This window comes from Nicotiana tomentosiformis, chromosome 2 (genome assembly GCF_000390325.3).
Source record: "Nicotiana tomentosiformis chromosome 2, ASM39032v3, whole genome shotgun sequence".
Taxonomy (NCBI): Eukaryota; Viridiplantae; Streptophyta; class Magnoliopsida; order Solanales; family Solanaceae; genus Nicotiana; species Nicotiana tomentosiformis.
Window position 1 is genome coordinate 104,963,110 of NC_090813.1, and position 22,848 is coordinate 104,985,957.

The window sequence follows — 22,848 nt, forward strand, 5'->3', positions numbered from 1 at the left end:
GAATACTAGATATGGAACTTTGAAAGGAGCAGGACCAAGTTTGAATTAGTTGCACAGTTAGATATATTATATTTGTTAGATATGTAATATTTGTCAGAATTGATCTTTGACTTAAATTGACATATTAGAATCTAACGATTCGCTGAACAAGTCTACTAGGGAAGATGAGGATTCCCTTATTTTGTTTTCCTTTCTTTTTAACATAGCCAAAGTGGAGTAGGAAATGCTCAAGTGTGGTGTTCACAATGTAATTAGGGTGACTCTAGTAGAATAGTAGAATGTATTATCTTCAATTCTTCATTACAATTGGAGTAAAAAGGTGATTAAAAAAAGGCGGTATCACTAGAATTTCAACTCGTGACACTTCTTGCTAGTATTTTCTTTGTTGTTAGACTAAAAGGGTCATGTCTATGTTGTTAGACTAAAAAGGTCATGAATATAGACATGACGTTACTAGAACTCGCATTCGTATCAATATTGGTTTATCTTGGTTATTAGACAAATTGGTGATAAATTTGAGGAGCACAACCCGACTAAGAAACGATTAGGGGTCTCCTCTGTGATGCCGCAGATTACCTTTCAAAAAGATGGATTAAGTGATGATCCAGAGATTTGGGTTTCTTGGTCTCGTTTTATAAGGATTTGGGCAATCCTCACCTCATGAGCTAGCTTTTGGGGTTGAGTTAAATCCGAGGTCCATTTATCATGGTATCAGAGCCAGGTCCATCCCAATTTATTGTTACTGTTATCAGAGCCAGATCCCATTTATGTTGTTCATGCTCACCTCAAGAGATATCTTTTGGGGTTAAAGTCAGGACAAGGTTCATTTATCAAAAGAAGCTAAAGAGATATTAGTATGATTCTTCACCGGCTGCTGCAATTTTGTAATTTTTCGGAGTTCAAATAATAGGACAAATTGCAGTTATCACTTATCAGTCACTCTCTTTTTGGCTCAACTTGATTGAAAACAAGTAAGGAAGAATCCTGAAGCTACAATTGCATGTGAAGCTAGCAAAAAAGGTGCTCTTTACATTTGTTCTGTATCACATGCAAATGAACAAAGATAGTAAGCCTTTTGGCCCACCGTCTTGAAGCACAACGACCAGAAAAATTTTAAAAAGTGATACAAAAGGAAGCTGCAACTCAGTGACTAGCACACCCGAGATGCCTTTTCTCTCACAATTTATAAACAAGAACATTTTGCTTCATGTGAAGACATAGCTGTATGTTGCAGGTATGACGACCTCTATAACTTCCACATGCATACTCCATCCCCTTTCTGCTCTTTACATCTCATTTTCATTACAAACTTTGTTGATACATCCAATTTTGTTGATACCGTTCACATAGTAATCATAAATCAAACTTTTTAGCTCAAAGATTGTCCTACTCAAACTATTTTACTTTGCCTCGTTAGCTGAAGAGTATATTGCAATTTGCACGTCAAATTATGTTCAAAAATCTCTGAAAACAAATTTCAACAATTTAACCACACTTGAGCAATTTCACAAGGCATGTCATAGAAACAATGTGTTTCAAGAATTAAAGACTTAATGTTCTGTCCCTCTTGCCCTATTATACCTAATTAAAGACAAAGTAGAGTGTGCTCAAACTTACTGCAAGAAGACTGAGGACATTAAGAGTAGAAGCATCAGAATAAAAGGAGCAATTACAATTCCTTCACAATCTTGTAATGAATCTGTAATTGTTGTTCAGATGAGAATACAAAGAGCACGTACAGACTCCAAATGTTCACTGCTTATCACATCCCTAATCCATCCAAATAGACCTATTCTTTCTATTTATTCACCGTGGAAGAAATGAAAATGATAAAATTTGTCTACTTACGAATAAACCAGATAGGAGTTAGTCTAATTGATCCTTAAAAACATCCCCTGAGCCTGAAATCAGACTATAGGTGTTGGCAACCTCCTATGTTCAAACAACAACAAAGAGACTCAAGGATCGGCAGTGGCCTATAACTGCTTGCTCTGACATGATGCAGATGCCATTTGACTGCATCATAACGATGATGGCTCTTGTCACATTTCAACAGATACAACATGCTCTATGTCATCTAAAATAAGAGTGTGTTCACCAAGTGCCAGTATTCTGTTGCCTTGGTCATTTGCAAAGCTAAGAAGCTCGCAAGGATCTACCAAGAGACTTGTTTCAACAGATTTACGTGCTGGGACATGTACACGATCAAATCCAACCAGTTGTTTCTGTGGAGCACCTTGAAAATTCTGCAGTACTCTTGAGAATAACATCAGAACATGGCTTCCATCCATGTCCCCATCATTTGTGACAGAGATATGAACGAAGAATTTTGACGAATGACAACTTTCCACTTCGTCAACATGTATGTAACCAAGCCTACTGCGTCCTTTGGCAAGTATACTCCTCTTTCGATTAGATTTAGCAAGTGATAAACTCAATCTGCTCGGTGCAGATAAGAGTTGTGAAGAGAAGCTTGTATAGCTCAATCCATGCCCAAATCCATATAGCACGTCTCCAGTGTAAAACCGATAGGTTCTTCCAGGATAACCATTCGATGGATCAGCTCGCATATTCATGTCAGTCATTGGCACTTTGGTGAATGACTCTAGGTACCAAGTCATGGGCAATTTTCCACCTGCATTTATTTACAGAAAGCTCAATCCACAGCCTGTTTTCATTTCGCAACAGAGAAAAACAGCAACAAATTTGAAGGAATAAATTTCCCCTTTTACACTCTCATCCCATGGGCTGTCCCCATTGCTAACTTTGCTAATCTAGGTTATGCTTCATTAGGGACCAGAAAATTCAAAAACATTTGAAGTTAATTGCTATCTGATTCCAGTATGACGTTTATACTAACCTGGATTTTGATATCCAAAAATTATCTCGGAAAGTGCTTTGCCACCAGTCTCTCCAGGGTAAGCAACCCATAAGATACTAGCAATTCTAGGGTCTTTCTCAGCAAAGGATACATCAACAGGTCCACCACCAGTAAGAACCAAAATAATTGGCTTCTTACTTGCAGCTGCAAGAGTGGTAACTAAGTTTGTCTGTTGACCTGGTAAGAGAAGACTATACCGGTCATGATCCTCAGTTTCCTCAGATAAATCCAACCCAGCCACAACAATTACATAATCAGCTTCTTTAACAATAGAAATAGCATCCTGGAAACCAGCAGTGGAATTGCATCCTACGTCAAGGCAACCAGCTGCATAAAGTGTTCTATTTATATGTCGGTGAAACCCCTCGCGGATGCTCTTTAATTTGCATGGCACTCCTGTAAGATAACATAGGACAGTACATTACATTAAATAAACCACCAGTTCGAAGTGCTTTCTCTGGAGACAATCAAGAATCACATTTTTTTTCTTGTTAGCTTTTATCAGTAGTTCATGATTACTGATCTGTGATACAAACAAAGTATTAAGACAAAAGGGAATTGGCCCGAGTAACAATGAGAACAAGAAAATTCACTTGGTCATGTAGAATATTTCCTGACCAGAATGCACATTAATATTCCACTCTATGTTAAAATATTTTCCTAATGTAACCAAAAATGCTTTTCAAGATTTATATCTAGCATCAACCTCAAAACTATATGCATCCAATTCGAGCATTTACCATGTGGGCAATGACAAACACACACATTGCAGGATGAGGACTTTGCTTTTTCCCCATTTTGATTTCTCTTGGAATTCGCGTAAAGAAAAAAAAATACATGTCTATGTTTTGGACGTGATATTGGATTATATTAGTGATGGAGGAAAGAGCAAAGCGTCCTATACTCTAGGATTTTGGATCTTCTAACCTGAGTAAGTACCACCCGGACTGCTCACATTTGCCATAGGACCGACTATAGCTAATGTCGAAACACTTGTCTTGTCCAAAGGCAAGAACTTCTGATCATTTTTAAGAAGCACAATGCCCTGCCTTGCTGCATCAAGGGCCAAATTCAAGTGATTAGAAGTGCAAACATCTTGAGCCCCAAAGTTTGCAAACTGTCCATCTGCAGGATTTCCATCAAAAAGACCAAGCCGGAATTGAACAGAAAACAAGTATTGTAGGGCTCTATCTAGGTCTTCTTCAAGCACACTCCCCTGCTGAAATGCAGATTTCATATGTCGCAACATATATGTTCCACAATTAATATTTGTTCCTGCCAAAAAGGTTGAATTAGAGTTGGCAAAAAAGCATAGAGCTCCATAGAATGACAAATTTGAGGTGATTGCCAAAAAACCTGCTTTAAGAGCGACAGCAACTGCATCTTCAGGCGTTTTGGTGTATTTTTGGTTTTCATATATAGTAGCCACAGCATCACAATCAGAAGTGATGTATCTGAAATTAAATCATTCAATGATTAGACATAAGTTTGAAGTAAATCTCATGTAAAAACACCTTCATGTAGAAGAAAAAGAATGAAATATTACCCGTCGAACCCCCAGTCAGTTCGTACTTTGTCTAAGAGCTCCTTATCTGCACATGCTGGTACTCCATTCACACTATTGTACGTACACATCAAGCAACTTGCCTTACCTTGCTGGATACAACTACGAAAAGGTGCCTGAAACGTATCCTCCATATCCTGCTTCGTCACCTAATATGCAAAACGATAAAGAAACTGACATTAGAAATTACTATGATATTTCACCACTACTTGATCAACTTAATCTGGCTCTGACAAAAAGCGGATATTTTGAGGCCAGCTACATCTCAATTTTAGGTGGTTAAGTGATATGCATAGACATGTATACCAATCTCAATTCTCCAACAGAGAGAGGATGTATGTGAATAGATTTCAGACATATAGTATAGTGCCTTTACTCGCTAAAATAGTACTAAGTTGGACGACATTCGAGAAATTAACTCAAAACAACTGGTATGATCTTGCTGTCTTTCGAGCTAAATAAAAGCAAATTGAGATCAGACTATGGCCTAATGACTTAGTAATACTCCGCACAACGCAATAATTTGGATTCCATAGAACAAAATATCAGTAGGCAGAAGCAAAAACTCTAGTAGCAACAACTCAAAATTCAGCAATCAAGTACAAAGGAAGAAGAAATTTACCACAGCATTGAAGTTATATCTGGTAGCATTACCCCATTTCTCCAAGTCGTAAGCAGTGAAATGCTTACAACAAGCCGATAACATCAGCCTCTCACCATCATTATCATCTTCTTTAAGAAACCTCCTCTTTTTCCCAAACCCATTTCTATTTCCTGTTTTAGCCTTCGGATTCAAGCCCTGAAAGCCAGTAACATATTCAATGGCATAAGCAGAAACCACCATAGGATCTTCCCCTGGCGTTTCTTGACCTCTTCCCCATCTGGGGTCCCTAAAAATGTTAATATTAGGTGCCCAAAATGTAAGCCCAGCATGACCCAAATTGTACATAGCCCTTGCCTCAACTGCAATAGCAGTTGCAATCGAATGCCACAAAGTTCTATTGAAAGCAGCTGCAGTAAGAATAACTTGAGGGAAACTAGTGGCACCTTTGATTGGGCCATTGAAGTTGACCCCAGGTCCATTAGTGGCAATACCATGAAGAGATTCTGACCACCATTCGTATGCTGGTAAGCCAAGTCTTGGTATAGAAGTGGTATTATCAGAGAGGTGTAAGATCTTCTCATCAATGGTGAGTAAAGAGATAAGGGACTGAACTCTAGTGGAGATTGGGAGATTTTTGTTGCAGAAAGGATATTTGTGATGAGGTGGCTGACATGGGAATTGGGGATGTGGATTCGATTTAGTTAAATTAACACAGAATCCGAGGATGTTCAGAAGGATGAGCAGGAATAAGAAACGATTGTTTTTGGTCATGTTGTTAAATGCAGAGATGTAGGAAGAAGACTGTATAATTATCCCGGAATTGTTGACTTCTATTTGTGCTGAGCTCTTTCTATAGTATTTATAGTATTTTATAGGAATTTATAACAGTATAATCACACCGGCCGTTTTGGCCGTTTCAATAGAGGATAAACGGTAGGTAACGGGTGCTGTGTTAATTTTCGGTTGACTCAATTCTTTATGATTGGTTACTCATTATTCTCCGATATTAAAAAGCAATAACTGCTAATTGTAAATTGTATTATTGCAAAACTAGTGACTAAGGAAGTTGAAGATTTTGCAATGAACATGAACTAATTCTTCCTTTGGATAGATTGGAGCCTCTGAATACTAAAGATAGCATGTTCAATCTTATCAGTTAGTGAAATAAGAGTTACAAACTTCAGGATTGACACTTTCTTCTTTTTCTTTTCTAGATATTTTGCTGATGAAAAGAACGGAAATGATACTCTTGTAGTAAGAAATCAAGAAATTTTCCCTTTGCAGGTAAGAATATTGTAATATGTTAGAGGCTGAGAATTAAAGTATGAGTAATTGACAACTTATTTACATTCCAAATTCACCAATCATCTTGTGCGATCACTGAATGATTGGGATCTTGTAGGGTCATGATATTTATGAGTTTATTGGTTTATTTGGAATAACAAATTGAAGTGCAAACAATTACTTACTCTACCTTTTGACAAAGTTCTGAAATGCTCGAAAAATAGTTCTGGTATAAAAAGTATCATCAAGTCCTATAATTGTATTTGGAATTAAAAATTGAAGCGCAAACAATTACTTACACATCTTTTGACAATATTCAATAATGCTGGTGTAAAAAGTGTACTACTCTAGATACTAAATAAAGAGCAAAATAGTATGATCTTAGTTCCAAACAACATTAAACATTGCTATAACAGAGAGGAAAAGCAATACAAACCACGTGCTAATCAGCACTTAGCTTCATCTCCTCAAAGCCTAAAAGGTACACGATATAGAACGTTGAAGGTAAGAAACTTTAAAAAATTAAAAAAAGGTTGCTCTATCAAATTGGAAGGCGATTCCCTTTCTAGCGTTGAATGTTGCAATAGCCAGAGGAACACAAGCAAGTATTCACTCACCACTGCACCAGAACCAAATCTTCACTACATATCACTATATCAACACCGGCGTTACAAAGTAATATTCTCCCTCTCTCCCGTTCATTTTCTCATATTCTTCACTCTTTTGCTTTCTTTTCCATTACACCATCACCATTTTTTCTTTTCACTTCACAGAACAAACCTGTAAAACACCAAGGCAACACGACTAACTCTAACTGAGAATCCTAATTCATGTCCAAATATGAAAAAGAGAGCTTAGAGACGTTCACGACTTTAGTCCTGGAGAGAATATACAATCGCAGATCATTGTAGAGAAAAAAATCTTTCAAGAGTACTCTTAAACCAAAATGAGTAACCAAAAAGAAGGATGATAAAGCAATAAAAGAAAAAAGCACCTGATTATCATATGATTCTCTTAATTTTCTAACTATTTTACCCCCAAGGGAAAAATGAAGGGAAGAAAGCAACAAAAGGCAAAAAAAGATAGTTTCTGTGAAGCTTGCTCTATTTTGATAAGCAAGTGATGCCTGCTTTTAGAGATTACGTTTATTGAGAAAAGTATGAACATGCCATAAAGTGAAACAAAGGTGACGACAATATATAGAGAAAAGTATTATCATATACTAATAGAATTAGGGAGTACTATGACTATCTACGTATTGCCATTCACATTCATAATTTAATCAATAACAACATTCAAAAATATCTCAAATCTCTTTGTTTCCAACGCAATATGTTGAGAAATTGCAAGTTCATCTCCATCATGAATCTTCAATTTTATACCAAGTTACGCAAAAGTAGAGAAATTATAAATGATTATAAGTAAAATACTGAAGACAAACATACCTCCTATTAAAAATTGGCTCTGTTATTGTGATTCTTTCAAAGTTCTATATTCTAATAGGAATAATGAGTGATAACTGAAAAAGGTCTGCATTGACACACTACTCTTAAGGCTCTAGGTTGTCCTCAAAGGCATTCACCTTTTTCTTTCAAAGCAAACCTCTATAGGCCTTCCCTAAAAAAAAAAAGCATGACATTCTTTACTTTCATCAATTTCCCAGGAGGTATATCTCAGGGGACTCTATATATTAGTATCTATCTTTTCCATCTCAAAGTCCATACTTCTCACAAAATTCTAAGAATAGCTAAGAAACAAATCGAGACTTAAGTTTTGTGACACAAAAGAACAATAAAGACTCTGAACATCGTTACCAACCTCCCCTCAAAATTCCGATGAGTTGTTCCCCTACCTATGCTTAGAGTAAATGAAATATAGAAGGACTTCACTAATTCTCATAACAGGACATCCAAAATCATAAAATATCAATTAACAAAATAGACGTTCAAGAACAGAAGGAACCAAAACTAATTTCATTTAATCTCTAAAATTAAATAATACAATATCCCCTCCCCCCATACCAAGATGATCCAATGTCTCAAATCAGATATCACATAATCAACCCATTACCCATTTATGTTGATCTCCAAGATATCATCTTTCACCAAATAATCGGAAAACTAATTAAAGTTCATTCTAATTCACGTTGAATTAATCTAGTAATACATCTGAACAGATCATTTAGAAAGACACATATCATATCATAATATGTCTAAAGAGTTAGTATAATACTCAAAAATGTTATAGATTTCAGAAATTAATTGATTAACAGTAAACTATTGAAATCATATATATCCATGAAATTTTCAAGAATATACCTGCAGCTATTCCTGGAGCATTCACGGTTTGACAGTGTTGCTTGGGATGATAATATTTGCGGGAGTCCTATGGTGAGCAATACTACTTTGATTCATGTAAGAGAATGTGTCAATGGAATAATCAAATAAAGGTCGATACATTTAAAATTTCGACCACAGAATCACGTGATGGAACGTCATGAGTTTCGACCACAGAACTCAAAGCAGAACAAATACAACTGTTCACCAGAAATCATCCAGCATTGCAAAGACAGACCAACATTGGAACAAGAAAATTGCAGTTTCTATCGATATTTTTCTGGAGAAATTAAAGAAAATTCCCATTAGAATCAGGAAGAGAATAAACTTGGCACAAAGGAGAAGAGAATCCTCTCAACAGTGGTTATGGTACGATCTGTTTTTACAGAATGTCCCAATCCCCAAAGAGACATTTTCCTCGGAAGCGACGATGATTCAATGAGTTAAGTAACGGTTTTGTGATGATTTTTTTTTTGAGTTTTGTTAGTTAAATAGGTAAACAGAAAAATAGGAAGAAAACTAATGTCAAACACCCAAAGAGGTAGAAACACATCACAATGCCGGATAAAAAATAATTAAGGAAGAGAGATGGGAGTTGCTGGGACATGGAGGAAATCAAAGGAAGAGAGATGGGAGTTGCTGGGACATGGAGGAAATCAAAGGAAGAGAAAACAACGTTTGGTTTAAACTAAGATGAACTCTCAGTTTACTTGTTTAATTTTCAAATATTCAATTCGCATTTGTGAGATTTTTCTACACCTTAAATCTATGGAAGAGGACTTGGATAACGGCAAAAAAGCGAATTCCCCATACAGTGAAAAGGCAATAACACAATAAAATTGGCAAAATTGAGTTCATGGTCATGAAAAGGCAACAAAAGTGTAGAAAAGATTGAAAAACTATATGAGTAAACCATAATCTTTATTGAAAGATCAAAGACGTTGTCGAACTTTGTTACCAAAAAGATAATAGTAGTACTTCAGATAAATAACACCCTTAGTTATCTATTAGGTCAATAATTATGGTAATACAGTATTTAAGAATGTTTAGAGTATTAGTTATCAATTGTGCAGAAAGAGTAGTTATGAATTATGTATAAAGCGCAGTGGCAATGATTATTTGGAGTGTACCTCAATCTCGTAACGGCATTTTGTCGTCGCAATCCTTTGTGTGTCCACACCTATACAATTAGATTAGCCAAGTATATTAGCATCTTTACCCCACACAGGCTCAAAACATAGAGTTATTTTTGGATGTATATTATTTTTATATTTTCCGTACAATAACAAAACTAAAGCGACTTTCCTACTTCCTAATTAATGTGCAACGGTTGGATTGATGAGTCAACAGTAGTAGTTGTTGATTCTAGGTGCAAGAAACAACATTTTTTTCCCAGTAGATAGAGTAGACAAATATAAATATATCAATTATTCATCTATCAAAATTATGTCATGGTATTTTGTTAGAATAGAGTAGGCAAATAAGATTACCGTACAATTGCATGAACATACAGAAAGAGAGAGACGGCAACCCCCAACGGGTTCGAAGAACGTGAATGATATCTGTTATTAGTTAGTTATATTTATCCTCTTCCAATAGAATTAGAATAGGAAAATATATCAGTTGATTAGATTAGAATTTCTAAGCATAATTGGTTAAGATTCTTCGAAAGGGTTACATACTGGGATCTGTTGATTGAAGAGAAGCAGTTGCTGATTCCGGGTTTCAGGTATGGCATTTTTTCAAACAGTTACACAGGCGTAAAAGTAAGAAGGGAGAGAAGGGTACCAAACACAGAAAGTGAAAGCGAGGGAGGAGTACGGTGAAAGAGATGGATTACATAGAGTAGATAATGTGGTGTGAAAGAAGCGGTTGTGCATCCGAAGGTTTTTGTGTATTTTGAGGTTTTTTCTGTTATTCGCGGGGGTATCAATTTTAAAATGCGTAGAGGGAGGAAACGGGATTTGCCACTGAAAGGGAGCGCCACGTCACCGACCTTAAGGCCCTCATATATATATTAAAATCACGAAACCTCTTAGCGAAATATCGTTCGTCTTTTTTACCCTTTAAAAATAAATTTTACATTGGATAAAACAGTCATTTAATTAATTCCCTAATATTTAGAACTTTAAAATTGACTAAAATTTTAATTATTAAATCTTTACTTATTTGAAGTAGGTAAGGTTCTAAATTTTAGGGCTTTCAATCAATTGGTATTGTACCATACATAAATTCTTTCCTTGTTTAAACTCTATAAAATACTTATAAATCTTTCATATTACTTTTAGTGGATGCAGATTCTATGGGGAAAAAAGTAAACTAATGTGTGTGTTTTAACGATATTAAAGTAATTAATAGATCATACAACTTTTATGCCTAATATTTAAAAGGACACGTATTTAGGACTTTAAATAAGTAATATAATTTTTTCATGTTTAGTTCTCGTAGAAGTTGAAAAATATCAACCACGAAAGATGAGTAAAAGTACTATTTTTGTAAATTTTGTTCTTGTAAAAGTTATAAAAATATCAACCACGAGATCTTGAAATATATAACAAAAAAATTTTGTCATGGATAAAAGGTGCAAATTTATATGTAAAATAATGGTTAATACTTTAGAAGTTATCCCTTTCTTGCACCTAATTTTTTTGTTAAATCTTTATATTGGACTTTAAAACCGATTAATATTTTTTTAATTATCTTACATAAAATATTTTTTTATTTGAATAATGTAATATAATCGTAATTCTTTTCATATTATTATATGTGAACTATAATCGTTCATATTATATTTGAACTACTTTTCTCTCCAAAAAATATTTTTTATTTAGTAAATTTTTATGTATAATATCTTTAAAATTACACTCAATAATTAAAACAAATGACATATAATATTTTGAAAGTATAGAAGATAAACAGAGAGGGGGCGAGAGACAGAGACTAGAAAAGTAGTATTTGGTAATGCTCATGATTCTGCAAACACAAATATCCAAAAATAAAAAATAACAAAATAATCCTTATTGAGATGATGAGCCAATATCAAGAATTTGAATCAATAAAAAATAAATTATTTCCTTATTGAGAACAAAAAATTAAGTTTTTGAATTAACTAATTAACAAAATAATGCCAGACAATTCTTTTCTAAATAGAAAAACATCAAGTTGAAAAAACTCTTAGAGTACATAAAGTTGGCTTAAAAAAAGAGCAATTTGTGGTTAAAGCAATCAAAAAAAATAAAACAATATTGATGATGTAGTATTAAGAGCCAAATTAAAATAATACAGACTTGAAGCAATAAGGATAAAATAATAGAATATAATTTATTTATTTGTCATTTATTTTTTCTCTCCTTTTGCATTTGTTACAATAGATGACAGCTCCATATATTTTTTACATTGTCGTTAGAGAATTTTTTATTTTTATTTTTGTGATCTAGACTGTTAACGCTCACTATATCTCTCTTCAATCATGATAAATATTATGAGAATTCTTTTATTTTAAATACTTTTATCGTCTTTGTAAGTTTAGAATATATTGGATGCAATTAATATGTCAAGGTATAACATTAATTTTTTTTAGCATTTAAGAAATTGTTGCACTTATTTTAGCATCAATTGCTATTTTCAATAATTTGTGTTTCTTATACAGTCTATCTGTGTCAAATTATCTGTTGTATTTCTCTTTTACCCATCCCTTAAGAAACATTAATTAGGAGGGGGTTTGAAGTATTTTACCCTTATTTATGTCTTAAAATATAGTCTCTCTTCATGGAATATTTATTTTATTTATGTGTTATCTCCATTGTCAAGAATAATTATTATTAAGGGTAAAATGAAAAATATATAATTTATTTTATCTTAAACTTCTAAAATGACAAATAATTTGAGACAACTATTCTTAGAAAGCACGACAAATAATTTGAGATGGATGTAGTATATTTTTTATTGATTAGCGTGAGCCACACGTGCAACGCACGTACACGAACGTCCTTAGCGAAATGTCGTTCGCCTTTTTTACCTTTAAAAAATAGAGTTCACACTAGACAAAATAGTCATTTAATTATTATCCTAATATTTAGTACTTTGAAATCCACTAAAATTTTAATTATTAAATATTTACTTATTTTAACTAATAAGAAGTCCTAAAATTTAAGAATTTAAAGTCAATTAAAATTCTACCTTACATAAACGTTTTTCTTTATCTGAACTATATATGTAACATAATAATATTTCTTATATGTTACTTTTCATGGATGTATATTATGTGAAAAAAGGAATAAATTAATGAAATTAAAGTAACTAACTCATCCTGCAATTTTTATGCTAATAAAGAGCACGTTAAAAAAATGATGAAAAACACAATTTTGATTAAAAAACATATATGGAAGAATCAATGATAATTCATATTTAAGGTAAGGGGTAGGCAATATTTTAGACTTTGAAGAGCAATTAGGACGCTCTATTTCCCTTGAACAATAAAAAAAACCTAGAATTGGAAGTATACTCACATTTTTTGTCCATTTTTATTTTTTTGTACAATAAAGCAAGTATAAGAACAAGCTGAACGAAAAACTACTAGAGTTGATTAAACTTCTAAATATAATTAATTTTATCATTTTGAAACTTGCAAATTTTTATTAATTTTTATATTATAACGCAAATACATTTTTTAAAATATTTTTATGTTGTTTTTAGAAATTTATTTTTATTAATACGAGGGACACGCGCAACGCGCGTCCTTTCCCTGGCCTTTTGTAAATTTCCTTTGGCAACCCAATTGGAGGACAACGAGAAACTAATCTGGATAATTAGAGAATCAGCCACTTATTTGAAGTTGTATTGGGCCTAAACATCAGGGCAAATAATCCCAACTGGCATAACTTCTATTTTTTTGTTCCATTTTTTGCACTTTATGTAATGATAATGAGCTCGAAATTTCATAATTTTTTTGTTTTGAAAAAAATGAAGCAGATCGAAGTATTGGGGTCAAGTATTCTAAATTTTTTATGTCACAAACTGTCACATATAATTAAATGGTTAAAGAGAAAATTGTTTGAGTCTCCAATTGGTAATCGTGTGAGATATATTGGAAATGATGAAGTATATTGTTTAATTTGCTTATTACTCCTATTGAAGTAGTAGTTGACGAAAATGTTAAAGTAATATGAGAAAATATCAGTTTGAAAACTCTCACATGTAACTAATCATTAAAGTTCTTCAAATTCTTAGTAGATTCGCAATTTCCTTTTCTGCACTTTGCATCTCATTTTCATTTTTTTGTTGATACCTAACTAGCTGTGGTTGTTCGTGCTACGAACACTTCCAACAAGTGTTATAGTAGTAAAGTGAGTGACCGTGTGAATTCGCACATCTCATTTGGGCCATTTTGGCTTTGAATGAACGACATATGAACCTAATTTGGGCCAGTCCAATATTTCTTCCTTTTAGGCCAACCTTCTGGCTAAACTCTATGGGGCTAAAATTAAATCATGGCAAATAATCCTAGCTGTCCCAACTTTTATTTTAGGCGGCTTTTAGTATTTACTCCCTTTATTCTAATTTGTGCCAATGTAATGTGATTGAGCATGGAATTTTGTTGGGTGATTTGCACAAATAGAATATTTCAATTTCAATATTGATTTTTTTACCTTGGCTGTACCATGGGCAGAACTCCAAGTTTAACAAATATTGCCCTCGTTGGTCCCATGTGCAATACTTTTGCTTTTGACCTTAAAGGTTTGCTCATGGGGCAGATAAAAAATCAAACTATCCATTTTTAAGGTCATTTAAGCGTAATTTCCTTTAGTTTATTCTTATTGAAATATTAATGAACAAGAATGTTGAAGTACTATTCGTAAAATCAACTTGAATACATGAACAACTCTTTTTTTCCCCGTTTCCCTTTTGTTGCAGCTTATGATACCATTTCATTTAAATACTGCATTAAAAAAAATGTCTTTCTCCAGTTGAACTTGAATTTTTGTGCCTTTCGTTAGTGGTAGAATTTTCCACGATATAACAAACAGATAATCATAGAGTAGCACGACCAGGCCCTTAATTACTAGTAGGCTACTCTTTGGAATTCCACGTAGAATGGAATAGATCTTTGACCTAATGAAACACCCCGCAAATTGCAGAATAATTCATCTGTTTGTCTTCCTTATTTTGGGTAAAATTTTGTTCGTCCTTCTCCTTGTGTTTTTCCTTAGTGAGGTGGGAGGTGGAAGAGAGACTGCTCTGTAATACTTATAATTATTGGAATGTATATATCGAGCCCACATCTTATTTGTAACTTTACTGAATGCTCCAATTCAGACGCCATATTGTGTATTTGACCATTTCCCTGCTGTATGCTGAAAACATGAGGAAATCATGAAATCGCATAGAGAAACTGTTAAGATTTGGAGGCAGGTAACAGAGAAAAGAGAAATATTGGACTCTCATTAAGCAAAATGAAAATATCTGTCCAAAACTATACAAAATACTATGTACATTTCTTTATATACAATGAGCCTAAACTGGTGGACTAACTGTTCCTACTAACATGTGGGCCAACTCCGAAATAAATAGCTAAGCCCAAATTAGTGTTTATGCTTAGGCCTCGAAGACAAGTAATCCCTCAACTCAACACCCCCCCTCAAGTTGAAGGGGGAGATCAACTTCAACTTGGACAAATGTTGCTGATGAATAGGACCAGGCAACGACTTTGTGAAGATGTTGACTGGCTGCTTAGCAGTGGAGATGTGAGATAGAGTGATTAACCCATCAGAAAGCTTGGTTCGAATGAAGTGACAATCCACTTCAACTTTGTGCGCTCGTAAAAAACCGAATTCATGGCTATGTGTATAGCTGCCTCACTATCACAAAAAACGCAAACAGGTAAGGAAACAGGCACACAAATATCAGATAGAATGCGAGTCAACCAAGTAAATTCTGCCACCACTTTGCTAAGAGCCCGATACTCTGCCTCAACAGAATATAAAGAAACAACAGGTTTCTTCTTAGATTTCCAACCTACCAAGTTGTCACCCAAGAAGATACAAAATTCAGTCACAGATTTGCGAGTGTCAGCACATGTTGCCCAATCATTGTCAAAGTAAGCTGTTAAAGTGAGATCAGAAGCTGAAGAGTAAAATAAACCAAGATCAACAGTGCCTTTGAGATAACGCAGAATGTGTAATGCAACAAACATATGAGGCACATGAGGAGCCTGATTGAACTGACTCAAGTGTTGTATAAAAAAGCACAAGTCAGGTCGCGTATGAGTTAGGAACAATAGCTTGCCAATAAGACTTCTGTAAGTAGCTGGGTTAGGCAACAAATCCTCTGAATCTGCTGAGAACTCAATATTCAAATCCAAAGGACAAACGACTGAATTAGCAGCCAAGCAATCATGCTCCTTAAGAAGATCAAGAATAAACTTCCTTTGATTTAAAAGAACTCCATCATCAAAATAAGTGATCTCAATACTCAAGAAATAATTCAAGGAACCCAGGTCCTTAATTTTGAATTCACCATCTAAAAAATGCTTAAGTGCTAAAATTTCAGAGGCATCATCCCCTGTAAGAAGTATGTCATCAACATACACTGCCAAAACTACAAGACGCCCAGGAGCCCCTTAACAAATAGTGAATAGTCATTAATGGAATGAGTATATCCTCTTGAACACATCACTACAAAAAAAGGCCTAATTGCGGGGGTTATTTTTAAGGTTTGCGGCGGTTTAAAACCCCCGCAATATGTTGTTGCGGCAGTCGTTAAAACCCCCACAATAAGAGTCGTCACAATCGATTTGCGGCAGTTTTTAGCTGACCGCCAGAACTAAGTAGCGGAGGTTACTTCGCAGCGGTTGACCCCCGTAGATCTAAAACTTAAATCTATTTAAAATAATTTTCAGTTACGAATTGCGGCGGTTTAAAACCTCCGCAATATAATTTTTATTCTTTTTTATTAGCTTATATTTAAAGCTCCTGTCAGTCATAACCTCAAGAATTTATTGAATTTTTTAATTCATATATTATTGACAAAATCACTAATTAAGCTGTAAATCATAATCAAAGCAAAAAAAATATATTTTAAAGTTAAAAGAAATCGATAATATATCATAAAATCACAAAACGTATCATAAAATATCATTAGTCTTTAAAACTAAATTGTCAACATTAAGTAGCATCACTCAAAAACTATTTTAAATACAAAACATTCACTCCAACATTCTAACATCTGCTTCAACCACATAATTACATCGTCACAATTAATTATCTAAGACAATTACAATAAAATTAACAATTGCCACTAGAATTACTATCACCGCATGATCTTCTTGCGTCCATTGGCAAAAGGGGTTCACTGTCTGCATCACTTGGCTGCCATAAAAAAACAAAGTATAAAAACCATGCAAGAATAAAAAATTGATGTAACTCTAGGTTCTACTAAATACTGTAAGTAAATAAGTAACAACAACAGATATAACAACAAGGCCACTTGTACTTATAGATTCACAAGAAACTGGTGTTAGACTTGCGCACACATTGTAGGACTAGAAAAAAATATTGAAGAACTTTACTTACCGTTGTAGGAGAAACCGTCGAAGGAGAAGCAAAGAACCCCGCAAACTGTTCTGGTATAATCCCTTCTTTCATTATCATATATGCCTTGAAAGCGTTCATCATTTGATTGTGAGCATTCATCATTTGATTATGGTTATGTTGACATTGGGACGAACATGAACCTTCAGTACTTGAAGAACTTGTACCACCAAAACGAGGTCTTACTTGTTTAAAAACTCTATTAGGGACAGGGCCTAATCCCAAACACCTCACCCTTCCAAAGTGCTCTTTTCCTAGCACCTTAACAATGGCATCATTTGGCAAAATTTGAGACTCGTCTATGGTGCTTTGGCTCAAAGCTAACTCAATTATTTCCTACACAAACAAAATTCATTGTCACAACTAAGCCAACATGGATGCATTTGTCTAGTGTCAAAATTCGATTTGATCTGGATCTGGAAGGGACCAACAAATAAGAAAGACACAATGGTAATATTTAACTTGACTTGAACTCAATATGTTCGTCAGAAATAAATGCCTAATCACAAAAGCTAGTGGTTGCTGAATAAGATGAACGTCTAATCAATTTATTGCTCAAGCTAACTTGAAATCGTTCTACAAGCATTATTCATCAAAATATGCCATTTGCACATATTAGTGGTAAGAAGTTTGAACTGCCAGAATTAAATTTCAAATATTTAAACTGCTACAACTAAATTTCATATCCGTAATTGCCGCTGTTCAAACTTCATATCACAAGTTTTCTAAAATTTTCAAAATGAAACAACTAAATGAAAATAGCATCAGCCATCACGTTTAAGATAAGCTAATAATTCGCACAAACTTACGCATATTTCTTTTGCTTCTTCATTAACATATACTCCATCTTCATTCTTATGAGTAACAATATATATTTGTGCTCGTCCAGGTATTTGTCCAGTCTGAGCCATCTATAAATAAAAAATCAAATTAGAATTAGTTACTACTTAGAAATAATTACATAGTAAGTTAATTTACTAAGCATTTCAGCCCTTCTTGTAGCGTTGGCTTTGGAACCACCTGTGTGTGGAATCGTCTATTTTTTTCTATTTTCAGCATTTCTTTTACGCATCTTGAAACTCAATTAGAAGAATAAATAATAATATAATTATAAAGACTAGTAGAAGCAGTTATATAAGTACCTTTGTTGAATCTTTATATTGATAATCAACAAAATAAATCCATTGATCCGGCGGAATTCCATCCGGCACATTATCAATAATCTCAGCTCTACTTTTAAGTGGGTCTTCAGATGCACTCCACAAGTTGAGCCTATTTGCAGCTCATTTCTTTCCAATAGATTTATAAACATGTTGTTGTGCAAATGACTCTGTCTTAAAGAAGAACTTGGGCTTCAAGAATAAAACATTGGTTAGCATATCCTTGTGGTTTTTGTATAATAAAAGGTCTTGTCTATTTGCTTTTTTTGTCTCTGTTCTTGTAATATTCTCTTGTTTACAGCAAAGTGTTAATGTATACTCTTTACTGAACTTGTGATTCTTGTTCAACAAAAAGTTATGGCTAATCTCTATTTAAGAAAGAAAAAGGTAAATGGTGCATCAATCTGTAAAAGCGTCCAAGGTTAAACCAAGTATCATGGTTTGTGGATTCTAATGGCAGAGCAATCATTAATTAACAAGCTTCTTAAGCAAAACGGTAAGGCTTACTATGTTCTGCCAAAGTCTTGAGTAGGCCTGATGAAATGTCAGAGCAGAGTATATAATATTTTGGTCAAGAATATAAACAACAAGCCTTGATAATGAATTTTCAACTCTACTTCATACCTTTTTGTATGTTAGCAAATCTTTGTTGATCCATTTTTCAGGAGTTGATGGCACTTTTATATGCAACAATAATTTTGTTCATTTACGGAATGCTCCTGATCCTATTAGTTCTAAGAATGTAAAGCTATAGTTCAAAGACAAAATAGAGATATAGTTGTCTTTCTCCAAAAAAAGAAACAGTGATATAGTTCTAAGAATGTAGAGCTTATACCTTTATAATTTGATCGAAGACGCGATTGAAGTATGATATAGGTAAACTTGACCATTTCTCATAGTGAATAGGAAATAAAGCGCAGTCACATGCTAAAATTCCACAAAAGCCTGAAAGAAGGCCGCGTGCATCTCCAAATGGTTCGTCAAGGTAATCAAAATCAACCACAATATGTTCTTCACACGTTAAATTTAGCACTTCGTTAACTTTCACTTTGAGTTTCTTGATATTTTGTTCTGAATTTGTATAACAAAAAAGATCAGCCGAATCCAAAAATAAAGACTTTTGGCTACACTACATTAATTTTGTTCAATGATTGTTGCCTCAACTTGAAGTGACTTAGAAGGGACTGCTGAATATATAGTAATAGTCAAAAGTATTTACCTATTGCTTCTGTAGTCCAATGGCTCCATGAACGCTTTCTAGATGAGGCCTGAACTGTTGGACCTGGCTGTGATGAGTCCTGATCTATTGGAGTCGAGTAAACTGACCGAGATGGCTGTGATTCAGGGTAAACTGCCGGTGTCGGCTGTGATGCGGCCTGATCCATTGGAGCTGGATGGGATGTTGAGTGAACTGATTGAGACGGCTGTGATGCTGGCTGAAATATTGGAGCCGCCTGTGATGTGGGCTGAAATGATGGGGTCAGATGTGTTGTAGCCAAAGTTGACGTGGTCGGATGTGTTGGCATGCATGCCGTTGATTGAAGAAAAGAAGGTGTTGATTCAGTACCTTGTGACTGATCTGAATTTTGCTTTTTCAGCAAACGCTTGAACCTTGGCATATCTGCAATTCAATAATGAATGAATTTAATAAGCAATGCAAAGAAAATCCACAAACTTCAAGATAAAAGAATGGTGTGCAAGTCGGAATCTAATTTAAGATATACACATAAATTTACTAAAGTTCTCTTTCTCATAACTGGTATTATAGCATGATCATAACCTCGATAACCATCAGATCTAAGAAGTAAAAAAAGAAGTCCTAGAAGTAGTACTCTGAAAACCAAGAAATTCACACAGTCACATACTCGCATGCCCTTCTGTATTTCACAATAACTGTATCCTAATGGCAATTTTAGAACAGTCATGTTCGGATGTGTAAATGAAAATTAGATCTTATTTTCATCCTATAAAAAGCCCTTCTTTACAAATCACGACATCATCATCTCACACTCTTCCCTTTTCTCTTGAACAATATTTCAGTTCAGAAAATGGCTTCTAAATTTTCATCAGCAATGCTTCTGCCTTACCTCTTTCTCATATAATACCAAGTTAACAAAATATAGCTCATAAAAATAGTAGTAACTGAGAAATATAAGAAATAAGAATCCAATATGGTTAAAAAGTAAACATTCAAAGAAATATTTGAACATGTTAGATCCACATTATAATAGCTTATCAAACACTTACTGAATTCTACGCAAAATCCGAGCAACAAACAATCACAAAATTTTCATAAAGAATAAATATCACTTTCTTAGCCAAAAGATAGTAAGTTTTGAAGAAAAAAATAATAATCAAAATATCCTAATCAAGCAAAAAAAGATTGTCCAAATTCTTGTTGCAATTGCAATTTGAATATTTTATTATATCTATTTAGTCATATGCTCCTCTATTGCAATTTGGATATTCTCGTAATCAACATAAAAAAAATGTCCAAATTCTTGTTGTCGGTATGGCTCATTCTCGTATATTTCTTCTTCATTAATATCTCCCATATCAAACAAATCTCTTGGCTTTAGATGTACAACGATACTCCATCCTTTATCAGTTTCATCATCAATATAGTAGACCATATTTGCTTGAGATGCTTCAATATATGGATCATCATCCCCACGATCACTAAGGTGGATCAATTTAGAGAAGTTGACACAATTAAACTTCCAAACATGTATTTTGAACCCTCTATTTCGAGTAGTGTCAGCCCACTAGCATTTAAAGAGAACAACCTTGAACCGTCCATAATAATTAAGCTCAATAATATCTTTCAACTTCCCATAATATGGCAGGTCTGCTTGTCTTGCATATCTATATGCACTAGATGCAATACACGAAGTGTTAGAGACAAGAAAAACTCCACTATTTTGAGTTTTTAATCCTTGTTCTCTAGACAAAGTCCGAAATTTGAGTCCATTAATGTTATAAGCACTGAATCTTCTTGCATCTTGTGCTGGACTTTGTGCTAAGAACTTTATATCATCAGAGATAGTGTCTGCTATATCTGGATTCATAATATAAATAAACAACATATTTCTGTTAGAAATTACAAATTGATACAAGAAAGCTTAGGAAACCAATTAGGAAATATTTTAAATATCATTCACTCACTCGCTTAGAAAACCAATTAGGGAACTCTTTACTAACTCTCCTCTCTACCTCTGTTGGTGAAAGTCTTCGATCTCTACTTCTTCTGATGTGATGTCTAAATTCACTACAAGGTGTTATATGCATCAATTTTAATCCAATTACTCTAAATGTTTCTTATAAATCAAATCAAATCAAATTTCTTACTCAATAAATGGCTTTACTGCTGCGCAATTAAGTAACACATATCGATGAGCTTGCGTTTTCTCCAAAAGAGTCAATGGTTCTGTTGTGGAGCCTCCAACGGGTTTACCTTGTTGAGGGAACATAGATGACACTTCGGAAACCTTATTATGATTTGGTTCATCGTTTACACGTTTAGGTCGATTTAACCTTGACTCAATTCCCTCAAAATAACGAGAATAAAGAGTTAGAGCTTCTTCAACTATGTAACCTTCAGCTATAGAACCTTCTGGTTGTGATTTATTTCCTACAAGGGACTTGAAATGACCTAATAATCTATAACCAAAATAATAAAGTGTTAGAAGAAACATTTACATTGAAATACTATTACAAGATCTATTAAAATAATTTTGAATAAGAAATATTTTACCTTTCAATAAAATACATCCACCGATAATATACCGAACCACCTTGTATTACTTCATCCACTAGATGAATATTTAGATGAACTATTACAGTAAAAAATGATGGAGGGAATGACATCTCTAGATGGCAAAGAGTTTCCACAATCCGATTTTGTAGCTTTTCTAGGTTTGAGAGGCTTAAGCTTTTCAGACAAAGATGCCTAAAAAGGAGGAAAGCTCTACCAACATTGCAACAACCTGGTTTGGAAGCACATTGCGGATTGCTATTGGTAACAGTTGTTCAATAAGGATGTGACAATCATGACTTTTTAATCCAAATATCTTTTTTTGATCCAAATAAATACAACGAGATATATTACTTGAATAACCATCTGGCACTAAGATATTCTTTAATGTCTTTAGGAAGGCCAGTTTCTTATCCTTTGGAATTGTAAATGCACCAAGCCGACATTCACCATTCTCATCCGGCCAAAGATCACGCCTTATACCCATATCTTGTAGATCTCTTCGAACCTTAACATGATCCTTTGATTTTTCTTTATCATTTAGCAAAGAGTATATAATATTATCAAACACATTCTTTTCAATATGCATAACATCTAAATTATGGCGCAATGAGTTAGACTCCCAATATGGAAGATCAAAGAATATGCTTTTTTTCTCCATTGTTGAGTTGCACCTT

At 34.0% G+C, this 22,848-nt stretch overlaps 2 protein-coding genes across 2 annotated transcripts; both read right to left on the reverse strand.

The window, feature by feature from the left end:
* Positions 1–1,653: 1,653 nt before the first annotated feature.
* On the reverse strand, positions 1,654–6,261 carry LOC104105546 (probable beta-D-xylosidase 6). Its single transcript, XM_009613888.4, has 6 exons — positions 5,068–6,261; positions 4,428–4,594; positions 4,238–4,335; positions 3,809–4,156; positions 2,861–3,277; positions 1,654–2,635 (listed from the first exon to the last, which is right to left on the reverse strand). The coding sequence occupies exons 1-6, from the start codon at positions 5,818–5,820 to the stop codon at positions 2,043–2,045; spliced, it is 2,376 nt and encodes a 791-aa protein (XP_009612183.1). The 5' UTR covers positions 5,821–6,261; the 3' UTR covers positions 1,654–2,042.
* Positions 6,262–16,853: 10,592 nt separating this feature from the next.
* Positions 16,854–20,342, reverse strand: LOC138906818 (uncharacterized). The gene is made up of 5 exons (XM_070196522.1): positions 20,198–20,342; positions 19,637–20,038; positions 19,253–19,488; positions 17,240–17,593; positions 16,854–17,035 (listed from the first exon to the last, which is right to left on the reverse strand). Exons 1-5 carry the CDS (start codon positions 20,340–20,342, stop codon positions 16,952–16,954), a joined length of 1,221 nt encoding a protein of 406 aa, XP_070052623.1. The 3' UTR covers positions 16,854–16,951.
* Positions 20,343–22,848: the final 2,506 nt, after the last annotated feature.

Excerpts from the sequence above, each read along its gene's own strand:
- LOC138906818 (XM_070196522.1), bottom strand. The coding sequence starts at position 20,342 with ATGACTGTTCTAAAATTGCCATTAGGATACAGTTATTGTGAAATACAG. Across the intron at positions 19,489-19,636 it reads TTGGACTACAGAAGCAATAG|AACAAAATATCAAGAAACTC; the intron begins GTAAATACTTTT and ends ATACAAATTCAG. Across the intron at positions 17,594-19,252 it reads TCTTCGATCAAATTATAAAG|GAAATAATTGAGTTAGCTTT; the intron begins GTATAAGCTCTA and ends TTGTTTGTGTAG.
- LOC104105546 (XM_009613888.4), bottom strand. The coding sequence starts at position 5,820 with ATGACCAAAAACAATCGTTTCTTATTCCTGCTCATCCTTCTGAACATC. Across the intron at positions 4,595-5,067 it reads GATATAACTTCAATGCTGTG|GTGACGAAGCAGGATATGGA; the intron begins GTAAATTTCTTC and ends TTTGCATATTAG. Across the intron at positions 4,157-4,237 it reads TGCTGTCGCTCTTAAAGCAG|GAACAAATATTAATTGTGGA; the intron begins GTTTTTTGGCAA and ends CCTTTTTGGCAG.